This window comes from Phocoena sinus, chromosome 3, assembly GCF_008692025.1.
Source record: "Phocoena sinus isolate mPhoSin1 chromosome 3, mPhoSin1.pri, whole genome shotgun sequence".
Lineage (NCBI taxonomy): Eukaryota > Metazoa > Chordata > Mammalia > Artiodactyla > Phocoenidae > Phocoena > Phocoena sinus.
Window position 1 is genome coordinate 11,517,705 of NC_045765.1, and position 14,781 is coordinate 11,532,485.

At 54.1% G+C, this 14,781-nt stretch overlaps 1 protein-coding gene across 5 annotated transcripts; it reads right to left on the bottom strand.

The window, feature by feature from the left end:
- Positions 1-9,178: 9,178 nt before the first annotated feature.
- On the bottom strand, positions 9,179-14,209 carry TMEM59L (transmembrane protein 59 like). Of its 5 annotated transcripts, none has more exons than XM_032625591.1 (8): positions 13,952-14,204; positions 12,895-13,054; positions 12,700-12,809; positions 11,409-11,474; positions 10,735-10,837; positions 10,269-10,386; positions 10,049-10,166; positions 9,179-9,803 (listed from the first exon to the last, which is right to left on the bottom strand). In XM_032625591.1, the coding sequence occupies exons 1-8, from the start codon at positions 14,111-14,113 to the stop codon at positions 9,675-9,677; spliced, it is 966 nt and encodes a 321-aa protein (XP_032481482.1). In that variant the 5' UTR covers positions 14,114-14,204; the 3' UTR covers positions 9,179-9,674. The 5 variants fall into 5 exon arrangements, with proteins under 5 accessions (XP_032481482.1, XP_032481481.1, XP_032481480.1 ...); XM_032625590.1 differs by having other exon boundaries at positions 11,409-11,561; XM_032625589.1 differs by having other exon boundaries at positions 10,049-10,386; positions 13,952-14,206.
- Between the last annotated feature and the right edge of the window lie 572 nt (positions 14,210-14,781).

Genomic DNA, 14,781 nt, shown 5'->3' on the forward strand with positions numbered 1-14,781 from the left:
TCAGCCTCAGTTTTCTCATCTTTAAAATTGGCGCACACCCAAGGGACGTGAAATCGGGTGTTTAAACAAATACACATGCACACATGTTCACAGCAGCATTAGTCACGACCGCCAAAAGGAGGAAACAGCCCAAGTGTCCATCAAGTGACGAATGGATAAGCAAAATGTGGTCCATTCATACAATGGACTATTACTCAGCCATGAGAAGGAATGACGCTCTGACACATGCTATAACGTGGAAGAACCTAGAAAATATGCCGAGTGAAAGAAGCCAGACACAAAAGGTCACCTTTTGTATGATTCCATTTATATGAAATGTCCAAAACAGGCAAATCCTTAGAGACAGAAAGCAGACTGGTGGTTGCCAGGGGCTGGGGGAGGGGGGTGGGGAGTGGCTGCTAATGGGAACAGGGCTTCATTTCGGGAAAAATGGAAATGTTCTGAACTAAACAGAGGTGATGGTTGCACAATATCGTGAATGTACTAAATGTCACTGAATTGTTCACTTTAAAATAGTTAATTTTAGGGAGTTCCCTGGTGGCCTAGTGGTTAGGATCTGGTGCTTCACTGCCAAGGGCCTGGGTTCAATCCCTGGTCGGGGAACTGATACCCCTCAAGCTGCACAGCAAGGCAAAAAAAAGGTTAATTTTGCATTATGTGAATCTCACTTCAGTAGGGAAAAAAGGGGGAGGGGCATAGAGACCACGTCCTTCCAGGATTGTGAGCGGGGCTCAGTGACAAATAAACATAGTTGCCCTTTATCTTGCTCTCTCGCTGTCACCCCAGCCGGCCTCACTGCAGCGCCCCCTTGAAGTCAGATCTGCACCAGGTCCACCTTCTCTAACTTTACCTGCCGTCTAGAACGTTTCCTGCCTGGGTCACCCTCCCGGCCCACCACCATAGCTATATACCTCCTAAGATCATACTGGGTACTCAGTGACCTCCAGACTTTGACCCTCATCCTCATAACAACCTTGCAAAGTGGGGAAAGTGAGACTCAGAGAGTGGAAGCGTCCTGCCAAGGCTCAGGAGCAGGAAATGGAGCCCCCAATCTCCGACTCCGAAGCTACGTACGCCCTCTCCAGCACCCCATGCTGACTCCCTCTCCTCCTTTTCTTCAGGCATTCAATGAGCACTTATTGACAGCTTCCTATGCCCCACACCCTGTGATGGGCACGGAGTACATGCTCCAGACAAGGCTGAGACAGCCATACCCCCAGGAGAACAGTCTCGCTGAAAAGAAATTGAATAAACACCCTCACTGTACTGGGTTGAATGGTGTCCCCCCAAAGACATGTCCACCTGGAACCTCAAAATATGACCTTTTTTGGCATAAGGGTCTTTGCAGATATAATTAAGGTAAGGATCTCAAGATGAGATTATCCTGGATTGGGTGAGGGAGCTAAATCCAATGACTTGTGTCCCTAGAAGAAGGGGTAAATCCAAACAGAGGGAAGGCCATGTGAAGATAGAGGCAGAGATTGGAGGGGTGTGGCCACAAGCCAAGGAATGCCTGGAGCCACCAGAAGTTGGACGAGGCAGGGAAGGATCCTCCTCTAGAGCCTCCAGAGGGAGCACAGCTGCCGACACTTTGATTTAAAACTTCTGGCACGGCAGAAGGGCTGGTCAGTGTGGTCTCGTGCACCCTCCCATGTTCTTCAAACCCACCACAGGTCTCTTCCTCCAGGAAGCCTTCCTGGCTGCTCAGCAGAGATCCCATTTCCCCTCTGCCTAGTCTGGCTGCCTAGCCTGTGTCCAGATTGGGGCCTTGCCAGGTTTCCAGCCTCTTGAATCCAGCACTGACTGGCAGCAAATCTGTCGGTGAATGAATAATATTTTCTTGTGCTGGCTCTGCTCTGGCTTTCCTTCGTTGCTTCCAGCCTTGCAGCTCTCTTGGGCCTCCCAGTGTCCGCACTATCACCCCAGAACCCGGCCCCCACTGGCTTCTCCTACAGGGCGAGAGGGTCCCCAGCCCGAGCTCCCTGTGTGTGACTTCTTCTAGGGAAGAGCAGAAAAACCCAACATTGAAGACAGATGGAGCCAAGTTTGCACCTTCTCTGCAATTTTTTTTTTTAAGTTACCATTTACAGAGTGTTTTCAATGCCCAGAACTGTGCATTCTCGTGTATTCTCACCACACCTCTGAACAGTTATTAGTGTCCCCATTTTACAGATGGAAAAGTGATGGCTCTTACGCTCATCTGGTGGGAATGTCAACTGGTACAACCACTTGGGACAGCCGTTTGGCAATATTTGCTAAAAGGGAGTATTTGTACACTCTGTGGCCTAGCAATTCCAGCCTTGGGCATTTTACGAGTGTCCTGGGGCTGCCACAACAAATGACCACAAACGGATGGTTTAAAACAGAAATTTACTCTCTCACAGTTCAAGAGACCAGAAGTCCAAAATCAAGAGGTTGGCAGGGTTGGTTCCTTCTGAGGGCTCCGAGGGAGAATCACGCCTCTCTCCCAGCTTCTGGTGTTGTCTGCCATTTTTGTCATCCCTTGACTTACAGCTGTATCACTCCAATCTCTGCCTCTATCTTCACATGGCCTTCTTCTTGTGTCTCTCTGCATATTCATTTCTGTCCCTAACCAAGACACTCTCACTGGATTTGGGGCCCACCTTAATCCAGTTTGATCTGGATTCTTAGCTAAATTCCATCGGCAAAGACCCTATTTCCAAACAAGGTCACATTCTGAGGTTCCAGGTAGACATGAACTGGGGGGGATTTGGGGCACCACTCAACCCACTACAGGTATCCCTCCAACAGAAAGGAGGACAGGGATTCACCAAAATATGTAAACATAAATGGTCATAGCAGCCCCAAACTGGAAACAGCCCAAAGGTTCATCAACAGGTTGATGGTAAACAGACAACGACATGTTCAGTGATGGAATACTATGCAACAAGGAAAAAGAATGACCCACTACTACATGTATCCCACAAGGGATTTCACCGACACTAAGCAAAAGAAGCAAAAAGGACACATGTTGTGATTCCATTTACTTGAAATTCACAAACAGACCACACTAAACTGTGGTGACAGAGGTTGGGCCAGGGGGGCCACCTGGTGGGGGTCATCAGGGAGGCAAATCAGTGACCACAAAGGGACACGGGGCCTTGGGGTGATGGAAATGTCCTATATCTTGATTATGGGGCAACAGGGGGGATTACATTTGTCAAAATTCATTGAGCACTTAACATGATTGTATTATTAAATGTAAAGTTTGCCTCATTAAAGCTGATTCATTAAACAAAAATAGGGAGTTCCCTGGTGGCCTAGTAGTTAAGATTCCGGTGCGTTCACTACCGTGGCCCAGGTTCAATCCTTGGTAGGGGAACTGAGATCCTGCAAGCTGCATGGCGTGGCAAAAAAACAAAAACAAAACAAAACAAAAAAACAGGTCGGGGCTTCCCTGGTGCACAGTGGTTGGGAATCCGCCTGCCAGTGCAGGGGACATGGGTTCGAGCCCTGGTCCGGGAAGATCCTACATGCCGCGGAGCAGCTAAGCCTGTGTGCCACAACTACTGAGCCTGCGCTCTGGAGCCCGCGTGCCACAACTACTGAAGCCTGTGCATCTAGAGCCCGTGCTCCGCGACAAGAAAAGCCACCGCAATGGGAAGTCAGTGTACCACAATGAAGACTAGCCCCAGCTCGCTGCAACTAGAGAAAGCCCGTGCGCATCAAGGAAGACCCAATGCAGCCAAAAATAAATGAATGAATGAATGAATTTTTTAAAAAAAAGCAGGTCGGATGGAGCCAAGGGGACAGAGGTCAGATGTGGGGCTGCCTCTGGGAAGTGACTGGAAGGGGGCACAAGGAAGCCCCTGGGGGCTGGTGGGTACTCTGTATTTGGGTCACAGGAGTGTTACCATTCATTGGGCTGCACAGTAAAAATGGGTGCGCCTTGCTGTTTGTAAGTTACATTGGATTGAAAAGAAAAAACCTGGGGCTCAGAGAGGTAAGTAACTCACCCAAGGTTCCAGCAGGACAGTGTGAGAGCTGCCTACCCTGGAGCTCATCCCCACCTCCTGGTCTCATCACCCCCCTCTCTCCATTCAATCAACAAGCACTTATTGTGCACCTGCTATGCACCAGGGGCTAGGGATTCAACTGTAAGCACACGAGACCCGATCCCCGTCCTTCATGTTCCAGAATATTCTGGAATGTATATTCTAATGGGAAGGACAAACCTGAGACATACAAACCAATCAATGGCCAAGATCTTTCCAGATGTGATAATTGCCATGAAGGCAATGGGCTGAGAGTGACCGAGTGCGGAAGGACTGCTTTAACCAGAAGGCTGGGGAGAGCCCCTTTGAGGAGGTGATGTCCCAGCATTAATAAAGCAGGAGACAGAATGTTCTAGGGTGTTCTGGGACATTCCAGAACATTGTGGAAGGGCCCAGAATGTTCCAGAATATTCCAGGTGGAGGTAATGTGTATGGATCAAGCCAGGTGCCTGAAAGAGCCTGAGGAACAGAGGTGAGACCACATTGGCTGGGTTGACATGGGCAAGGCTTGGAGCTAGGAGGGAGCGTGTTGACAAAGATGTATTGAGGGCAGCCTCCTCAATGTGTGGGACACAGCTGTGACCGAGACTGCTACAGTGTCGCATCATTTATTAAACCAATCATCACACAAGCAAAGAAGCAATAACTTAATTGTCAACATGATAGAGGCTTGAGCTGGGGCGTAGTGATTTAGGGGGGCTGGGCTGAGCCATGAGATCAAGGAGAGACATTCGGGCTGAAAAGTTGGCTAGGAAGAGATCAGAGTCTTCCAGCCAGAGGGAACAGACTGTGTGCGGACTGTAGGAGCCACAGGAACCTGGTGGGACTGGGTGTGAAGGGGGTGGTGGGCAGCATCATGTGATACAGGACCCCTGGAGACTTCAGTTTCCCTGTTGGGCTCACACCTGGCCCCAAGCAGGGACTTAAGCAATCCTCAGCTGGGATCTGACTTAAGCACTCCTCAGCTGGGATCTGGCCTGCACCTGACCCCCCTCACAGAAGAGAGAGACATGAGTCCCCATTCTTCCCTCCAAGATCTTGCAGAGTGTCTCCAGGGACGCCTCCCTCCCTCCCTTCCCACCCCTAGGCCCAGACCTCAGGCCTGTCGCCAGGGAACCAGGACTGCAGGTTGCCATGGCAACCCTCACTACCCAGACACATGGGCGCTCCTGCTTGTTGCCATGACACCAGCCACCCACCCACCTTCCACCAGGCCTGCACTGGGGTACGAGAGGAAGGCGGAGGGAGCGGCAGAGAGGGTGGCATCCCAGATGCCTTGTGGAGCTGGGGGGAGGGCTGGGGACAGACGAGGAAACTGAGGCTCAGAGAGCTGCAGCAAGTCAGGACTTATCTGTGGGTAAGCTCTATGGACACCTGCCCCTGGGAGGAGCCTCTGATGGAGGTGAAGGGCTCCCTCTCTCCTAAGACTCCAGAAGAGTCTTCACTTGGCACTTGAGGCCCCTTCTCTAGTGAAGCCCTCAGAACGGCAGGTTATGTGAGTAGGTATTACTTTTCTCTGAACGTACACACACACCTTCAACACGCATACCCATGCACCTGTGACACCCTCCCTTCTCCCCGGATTCTACCCATCCTTCAAAGCCCAGTTCAGCTGCCACCTCTTTCAGGCAGCCATCAGTCACCACCAGCTTGGAAGGGAATCCTCTCTCACCTCCACACATCTACAGGGCTCACAGTTTCTACCCGCACCGAATGGCGTTACGCATTCCACAACTATGAGGGATCCGATCTAGGCCCAACCCTGGGCTGTTCACCGGGGTTTCAAGAACGAATGTGCTAGGGACTTCCCTAGTGGCGCAGTGGTTAAGAATCTGCCTACCAATGCAGGGGATGAAGGTTCGAGCCCTGGTCCGGGAATATCCCACATGCCGCAGAGCAGCTATGCCCGTGCGCCACAACTGCTGAGCCTGCACTCTGGAGCCCACGAGCCACAACTACTGAGATTAGGTGCCACGCTACTGAAGCCCACGTGCCTAGAGCCACCGCAATGAGAAGCCCACGCACCGCAACCAAGAGTAGCCCCTGCTCGCCGCAACTAGAAAAAGCCCGTGCGCAGCAATGAAGACCCAGTGCAGCCAAAAATAAATTAATTAATAAATTTTTAAAAAATAATTAATGCACTAGGGAATTCCCCAGTGATCCTGTGGTTAGGACTTCATGCCTCTCACTGCCAGGGACTCTGGTTCAATCCCTGGTCCGGGACCTAAGATCCTGTAAGCCGTGAAGCAAGGCCAAAAAAAAAAAAAAAAAAAGATTTAATGCACTAGACACACAGCAGCATACAAACAAAGCTCTCTGCCCTTGCAGCTCAGTCTTGAGAGAGGGGAGGGAGGACAAAGAGACCGGGATCAGTCACAACTTTTCAGTTCCAAGGAACCCAACACAAACTGGCTTAAGCTAAAAGATCAAGGACAAGATGGCTTCAGGCACAGCCTGATCCAGGACTTGCAGCAGGACTGACATTCTCCCAGCTCAACAACCCCACTTAACAGGGCATGTCTCTCTCCCAATAAATCCCACCAATACCAGAGGAAGCTTGGGTCATGCTGCTCAACTTCCCCTGAGCCACATAGCTTTGATCAAACCAAACCAGAGTTCGGTTAGAAAGGAAGATGAGGGTGACAAGGTGACAGGTAGATTCCTACCAAGTCTATGATGGTGTTCTGAGCAGAGGGAGCAACTATAGCAAAGGTCTGGAGGCTGGAACATTGATGTCCCTTATGTCTTCAGACTAAAAGTTTGGAGGAACATAAGAGGTGGTGGCTGCCAGCTTGGTGAGGATTAAAAGCCCTTAAAAGGTAAGCAGAGGAGGTACTTCCCTGGTGGTCCAGTGGGTAAGACTCTCACGTGCATGCCGCAACTAAGAGTTCGCATGCCGCAACTAAGAGTTCACATGCCACAACAAAAACCAAAAAAATCCCGCATGCCACAGTTAAAAAAAAAAAAAAGAAAAGGTAAGCAGAGGAAATTAGGTGGTGTCCGAGGGCAACAGGGAGCTTGTAGGAGAGGGACAAGGTCAGACTTGTGTAGAGAATGGACGTGACTAGGTGAGGCTGCTTCTGGGGTCTGAGAGGGAAACAGGGAGACACCCAAGCAAAAATAATTGCTGGTCACCTGCTCCATGCCAGTTCACAGGTGAGACCCTAGGGAGCTGCCTTCCTGGAGCTCATAAAATTATGTTAAACGAGGCTGACATTGAAGCAAATAATTATTAATCGACTGTAAATGTGGTAAGCACAGGGAAGATGAACGGGGAGCTGAACGTGGGTATAACAGGGGATGCTGGCCGAGTCTGGGGTGGTGGGGATGTCTTTGGTTGAGGAGGAGCCCTTTTTGTTGAGAACTTTGGTAGAACAGGGCTTTGAGGGTGTTGCTGGCAGAGGGAGATGCAAGTGTAAAGTCCCTGGGGCTGGAAGGAACAAGGTAGGGTCGAGGGATCCAGAAAGAACCCATGTCAGCAAGGGACAAAGCCTCTGTAGAAGCGGTTGGAGATGCTAATTGGGCCAAGTCATGGGGGTCCTTGTGGGTTCGTGTGGATATTTGGGCTCCTCATGGCAGCACTAGACCCCAGAATTAGGGTAATCATTTAAATAGATAATGGTGATAATTGCACAACATTGCAAATGTACCTAATGCCCCTGAATTGTACTCTTAAAAACTGGCTAAAATGGCAAATTTTATGTGATGCATATTTTTTACCACCACGAAAAAACAGAGGAAAAACCTTAAATGTACATCAACTCAAACTAAAGAACCAGGAAACAGTCCTTGAGTCCCACTAGCCAGGGCTGTGCAACACCATGTGGCTGCGGGTGGCGCAGACAGAACGTTTCCGTCATCACACAATGTTCTGCTGGGCAGCGCTGGCCTGCCATCACTTCTCACCTCTGTCCAGGTCTTATTTCCTGGTGACGTGCCCGGGGCTGCTCTGAAAGCCTACACTGGGCCCAGAAATGTACTCAGGGGCCTAAATTGTCTTTATGTTGAGTCCTGATGCTCATGATATCAGGCAGGGTCCTGGCAGCAAGCAGGAGCCAGTCAGAATGGAAGATTCAGGAGAGCAGTAATAAAGGGGATATTTACAAAGGTGCAGCAGGGCTGGGTAACTGACATGGGGTGGTGCAGCACACAGGATGGGCAACAGTGGGGAGCTGTTAACACGCCCAGGCTGAAGGCTCATTTGGTGGAGTTGTGGCATTGGGTTGGAGGATGCAGGGAGAGAAACCCCCAACTTCTCACTCCTCCTTCCTTCCACCTCCTGCTGGTGGCCCCCCGGCTGACTCTAGCAGAGGCTGAGGGCCCAAGTGAATCAACCTCCCAGGACACAGGGCGGGGTGAAGGGTGGTGGGGCAGATAATCAGCCCCACTCAGCTCTCTCTAACTCACCTTCCCCCAACCAGTCACCCATCACCCACAGCCTCCATCAGACCTTGGAAATCTGTGCCACATTGACCACCATGTCCCTCATCCCAAACTCTTCCCAGGAGATGCGGCCCCCACCAGCCAAGAATCTCTGGTTGCCAGCAACAGAAACAACTCTAGCCTACTTAACCAAAAGATTTACTGGGAGGATCTTGGGGAGTCTGCTGAATGGACAGGAAGGATGGAGTGCCATGGCTGTGGCCTCATCAGGGTGGGCTGTTCCTGTCCTACAAGACTCCTCTTGAATGCAAAGTGCAGGCAAGAACGCCAAGTCTGGACCTCTTGGGTAAGGAAGGGGAGAGAACCTGTGGACAGGACCCTGAGACTGCCCCCAAGGGGGCAGAGCTCCATCCCAAAAAGAAAGGCGGATGGAAGCCAGGTGGTGACAAAATTAACAAATGTCCTCTTCAAGATGTGACCTGTCCCTTTCACAGGAGCCACGTGGAGGCCCAGGAAGGGGCACTGACCCACCTGGGCCAGGCAGGTGGCACAAGCCGCTTATCCAGAGTCACCCCTAGTTAGGAATGTGATGTGCGCTGGGTAGCAGAGGGGCTGTCCTTCCAGGTGTCAGCTGGTTCTCACCACTCAAGCCACGGGGAGTTCCCGAAGTTCACCTCCCCCATCTCAGAAAGGGCCTGGTGGGCAGGGGTCATGGCCACGTTCAGGCCAGTCCCCAAGAGACAGGTGGAAAGACCAACAGAAGCAGGCTCAGTCCAAGATGGGTTTTATATCATGGTTTATTCCTCCCGACCACCATGCTGCAACTCCCAACATGGAGCTACCCACCACCTCCCCTCTTGGGGGTGGGGGGCCTCCTCTCACGAGGCTACATCTCCGGTGGTGGGGTGGGGAGAAAGGGGGAAGCCCTGGAACAAAGCGGCTCCCCTGTGGCCTCAGCCCCCCAGAGGGGAGAAAGGAGGAAGGACGAAGGCAGCACAGAACTGGGGTTGAAATACTCAAGAAGCTACACGATAGAAGACAAAAGTAACACGCTCTGGGGAAGCGGGGTGTGGAGGAAACAAGGTCAGATCCCGCCCCCCAGGAGGGGCAGGGCAACCCCAGGATGGGGGGGGAGGTGGGAGGGGGAGGGGCGGGACTGGAAAGAGAAGAAGAATTTGGGGAGAGGAGGAGCCCAAGGACCGTCCCACCCTGACCCAGACTCCTAGGCAACGGGCAAGTGAGACCCAAGGAGCTCCTGAACTTGGCAATGGAGGCCTACAGCTTGGTCAGGTCCAGCTTCAGCTTGTAGGGCGGGGGATTGTCTGCAAAGGCGTGCGACGGGGGAGGGTACAGGGGCCAGTCTGGCTCTACCATAAAGCCCTTGTGCTGCTCCAGAGACAGGGGCTGCAGGAGGGGGAAGAGGGAGCGAGGGCTATGAGTCCCCAACCTGGCAAGGCTCCTTCCCACCCCTGACCTGAGGTTGCCCCTACTAAGGGTGGGAGTTGTTTCCCCCATTTCATAAGGGAGTGAAGAAACTTGCCTAATGTCACGCAGCAAGTCAGGGGTCCCTGCCTCCATGGGAGAGGGGGCAGCCCTATCCAGACGAGGGAGCAGTTCTCCTCCCACCCCTGCCTGTGGGCCCCGCCCACCTGGAACTTGAGGTGCTGGCCAGGTGCGGTCACCAGGGTGGAACAGCTCAGCCACAGCATCACCAGCACGGAAAGAAAGAGGCAGCAGGCCAGGATCCAGCGAGGAAGCCCGGAGCGCCTGCCCCACCCGGCAGGCACGCTCAGTGCCCCTAGTTGGGCCAGATAGTCACTCCCCTCTGGCCCCAGCCGCCTCCACCATCCCCAAGGTTCTGCAACCCACCGGGACATGCAACTGAGGAAGTCGTTGTCCTGCAGCTCATCGGACTCCACCTTGGCCTTGCTGCTGGTCTTGACTCGAATCTTGGCCTTCCTTACCTTGTCCAAGGGGCCTACAGGGTCTGAGAGAATAGATCACCTCTCAGCAGCCTCCAGGCCTTCGCCAAGAGGCGACAGCAGCCATGGAGAACAGAAAGGAGGCCAGGACCTGGGGCAACGGGGCATTGGGTCCTGGAATAAATCAGAACCCTGAAAGATGGACCACGGACCCTGGGAGATGAACCATGGAACCCTGGGAGATGGACCATGGAAACTTGGGAGATGCACCATGGAACCCAGGTAGATGGACCAAGGAACCCCAGGAGTTGAGAGATGGAAATCCCAATCCTCAAGGGCTCATTTGTCAGGAGAACCCCTTGTGACAGTGGAGCCACCTGTGGAAGGAACACTGGTCTAGGCTTGGACCTTACCAACATGCACCTCCAAGGCCTCAGGGTGGGATCCCCGCCAGGTCACCTCCACTCGCTGCAGACGGGCCCCCTCATGCCCCAGGCTCTCTACCACAGGCTGGGTCTGGGCCAGGAACAATACAGCACAGAGAAGCCCTTTAGAAAGGCACCATCTTGGCCCTAGGAGGCACCTCTCTGTGCCCCCTGCAGGTTACATTGTCCCAAGCCCAGCTGGCACCTAGTTCCCCTGGGGACAGAGAGGACACCCTCTATGGAGCTGTGAGCTGTGATACCAGGGATGCTGTTCCCTGCTAATGTGGGGCCCTGATTTGTCTTGCTCCTAAAGTAGGGATGTGATCCAATGCGTGCCAATAGAATCACAGGGATTGGCTGAGGGGTTATCACATGACTGAACCAGGGCCAATCCGCTTAGTTAAAACCTCAGAGAGGTTGTCATCTAGAGCCTCAGGCATCCACCCTGCTGTGAGGAGGGATGTGCTTGCCTGAGAATAAAGCCACCAAAAAGGGCAGCAGAGTCCAGCAGTGGAGTGAGACACTGAACCCCTGGATCCAGCTGTGCCTGAAGCCAGTTTCCTGTGGACTTTGCATCCCATGAGCCAAGAACCAACTCACCCCACCTTCTTACCCTGACCACCCAACCACTGCTCTAGTGCGGCCCCTGCCAGAGCCCTCACCTGGAACACCACCACCTTCCCATTGTCAGTCTGCAGGTAGTATGTCCAGGTGGAGGAGACGAAGCCCTGCGCCGAGTTGACAAGGTCATTGCAGAGGGTGGAAAACAAGTCCAGGAGCGAGAGGGCCCCACTTGGAGCTTCCAGGACTTTTCTCTGCCAGGGGGAGGCCCAAGGCACAGAAATGTCACCAATGTAGGGCATTAACCAGTGGGAGGGGAGCTGGGAGAATTGATTGTGATCAAAATTCACTAAGTGGTTTGAGGCAACAGGGCTTCATACAATGAACACAGACCTCAGCACTGTATTTGGCTGACTGTGTGCCCTTGGGAAAGTGGATTGCCCTCTCTGATCCCTGAAATGGGGATGATTCTCTTCCCTCGTGGGGTTGCTATGAGATTTCAACTAGACAATGGTACAAGTGCCTAATACGTAGTAGCTACTATTATTAAAAATATCACCATCATTGTTCTTATTTTGACAGCATCAGGAGAGAACTCAGAATAGGAAGAAATGATAGTGCACTGTGCTTTTATGAACAGTGAAAGCCTGGAAGGGGTGGAGGAAAATGAGTGAAGAGGGAAAGGGCTTTCTGGGGAATCCCAGCCCATGCGTTTCTGGCTGTGATGAAGGATTTCCTGTGCCTCAGCTTCCCCTGGTGCAGCGTTTTCTAGACTCTCTCACAGACTCTGATAGGTGAGCAGTTATTATTTCTCCCTGGAGTGGGGGGAGGGGTACTACCTGTGTGCTTGGGAGGCTGCTCCCTGCACCTCCGTTCTGAGCCACCCCAGATGAGAGTGGCCACTTGTCCATCACGAGGAACGTGATTAGACCAGTAGCTGGCATGTAGGTGGTCAGTAGTCAGCTCTTGTGGCACTGAAGATGAGGGAGGTGAGGGGTGGTCACAAGCCCTAGTGGCACTGGCTTTAAATCCCACCTCTGCACAGCCCTGTGTGACCTTGGCCAGTTGCTCTGTGGGCATGAAATGAGGATGACACTGTCTCAGGTGCCTCCGGGAGGCCCAAGGAATTGAGGACAGGCTGAGGTCAGGCCTGGACCAGGACAAACGCTTGCTAAATAATGTAAACGGTGGCTGTTTTGGTGGCAGCAGGGGAGGGGAGGGGGAGAAGTCAGAGATGATAATTGAGCCTTGGGATGTGAAATGGCTTAATCAAGGACACCCAGTAGGCCCCGAATGGAATGGAGAGCTTCAGAGACGCTGGATATGAATGCAGATTTGGGGGGTAGAGGAGAGGGGGCATGGGCCTGGGGCCACAGGTGGGAGGGCGCCCACCTTCTGCTCCAGCTCAGGCTCGGCTTCGGGCTCCGGCTCTGGATTCTGGCTCCAGCAGCCCTCGCTGCAGGCCTGCTGCTCTGTCTCCTTCACGTAGGCCTCCACACAGGCTGCAAGAGGCAGGAGAGGGTGACTGGGGGCACAGCCCTTCCCAGGCCACCTCTCCCCACCCTGGCCCACCCATCCAGTCCTTACCTGCTTCACACTCAGCCTGTGTGGCATTGGGCTTGGAACTCCTGGCCACGAATCGGCAGATGGAGAAGAGGCGGCAGCCTCGCTCGCAAGCACTGATCAGGACGGCCCTATTATGCGCATTCGCTTTCCGGGACTCAGTGGGGTCCTCCTCCAACTCCTCCTGGAAGCGAAGATGTGGGGTTCAGGCCAGGGGAGGGGCAGGAGGAGGGCAGCGCTGGAAGCCCTCATGTGAGGAGGTAGAAGATTTGATCCCCCCCAAACCTTCTAAGGAGTTTGGGATGAAGTTGGGGAGGAGGCTAAGCATATTAGCAGGGGCTCTTAGCTCTGATGAGGAGAGAGGGAGAGGGGGCTTGAGAAAGAATAAACAACGGAGGTTGCTGGGTTTGGGTAATGGCTGGAAAACTGCGGAAGATCGAGGGAAATGGTCCCCCCCAAGGCTCCAGGGAGGAGGGCTTCTCAGGCCTCAAGAAGGAGGGGGGCGCTCAGAGGAGGTTTTGTCACCCTTCAGGCCTGGGAAAATTGGGATCCGACTGGGGGGGCATGAGGATAGGAGTGGGGGCTGGTAGCTCTGAGGGGGGGAGGGAGGAGGATGTGGAAGCTGCTAGGTTAGAGGGGGAGGAGAAGGGGACTGTCAGGCCTGAGGAAAGTGGGGGTTGGACGCCCCAAGGGTCCTTGCGCAGCAGTGTGGAGCCAGAACCCTCTAGGTAGCATCAGGAGCCCCAGTCTCCTCCCTGCCTCAGGCTTGGAGAGACTCCAGCAACACCGAATTCATCGGAAGGACCCGCATCCCTAGAGGGACCCCACGGCCCCTCCCCTGCGGGAGGAACATCCCCATCCTCATCGGAGGGACCCCCGACCCCTGCGCTCACTACCATCGAAGGAACGCCAGCCCTTCCCCCACCAGAGGGACCCACCCCCATTGGAGAGCCCCCTTCCCTGACCCCTTCCCCCTCCGAGGGACCCTTGTCTCCCGCTCCAAATGGGGGGAATCGCATCCTCAACCCATCCCCCATTGGAGAGATCTCTGGTCCTCCCGCTGGCGCCGCATGCGCTTCACCTGAGCGGGCTGCGGATTAGGGTAGCGGTCTCGGCACCGCAGCTGGCAGCTCTGCGTGTCCCCGAGCTGCAGGGCGAAGGGGTCGCGGGCAGGCGGCGCGGGGGTGGCGGGCGGAGGCTGCAGCAGCAGCAACAGGAACGGCATCAGGGCGACCGAAGCCATGGCCAGGCCGGGCGCAAGGAGCGCGGGGGACGCCGGCTCCTGGCAGGCGCGGAGGATGCGGCGGCGGCGGCGGGGACCGGTTAGCTGACGTCACCCGAGCGAGGCAGCCTGGGAAGGGGGGGTGGGGGATGCGGAGAACTGGCGGGGGAGCGGCGCTGCGGCACCGTCAGGGTGCGGGCAGGGCGAGGCAGGTGGATCGTGGCCCTTGCCGTCTGTCCCATCTCGGGGGTGCCATGACACCTCCCTAGTATCCACGCACGAGGGATCTCAGCCATCGCTAGGGGCCAAAAGGAAACAAATAGGGTGGTAGGGTGGGGGAGAGATCTATTCTCCAGGGAAGCAAGGAAGGCCTCCCGGATAGGCAACGTTGGAGCTGGCCACGCGAGGAGGCCGAAGGAACAGCGAGGGCCCTGAGGAGGGGATGAGCTTGTTGGAAAAGGAAGTAGGAGGGCGGTGGTCGTGGCTGGAACCCAGCCAGAGAGTGGAGATGGAGGGTCGTGAGTGTCGCAGAGCTGTGTTAGAGAAGGCCTTCTGAAGGTCTGTGTCATCATCTACTTTGGTACCCAAGACAGAGATCCGGTAACGTGTGCAGTTTGCCTCCTTTAGGAAGCCCTCCCAGACCCTCCAGGGCTCCCCCAGCCTCTCCTCCCTCTGACCCAGCCCTGATC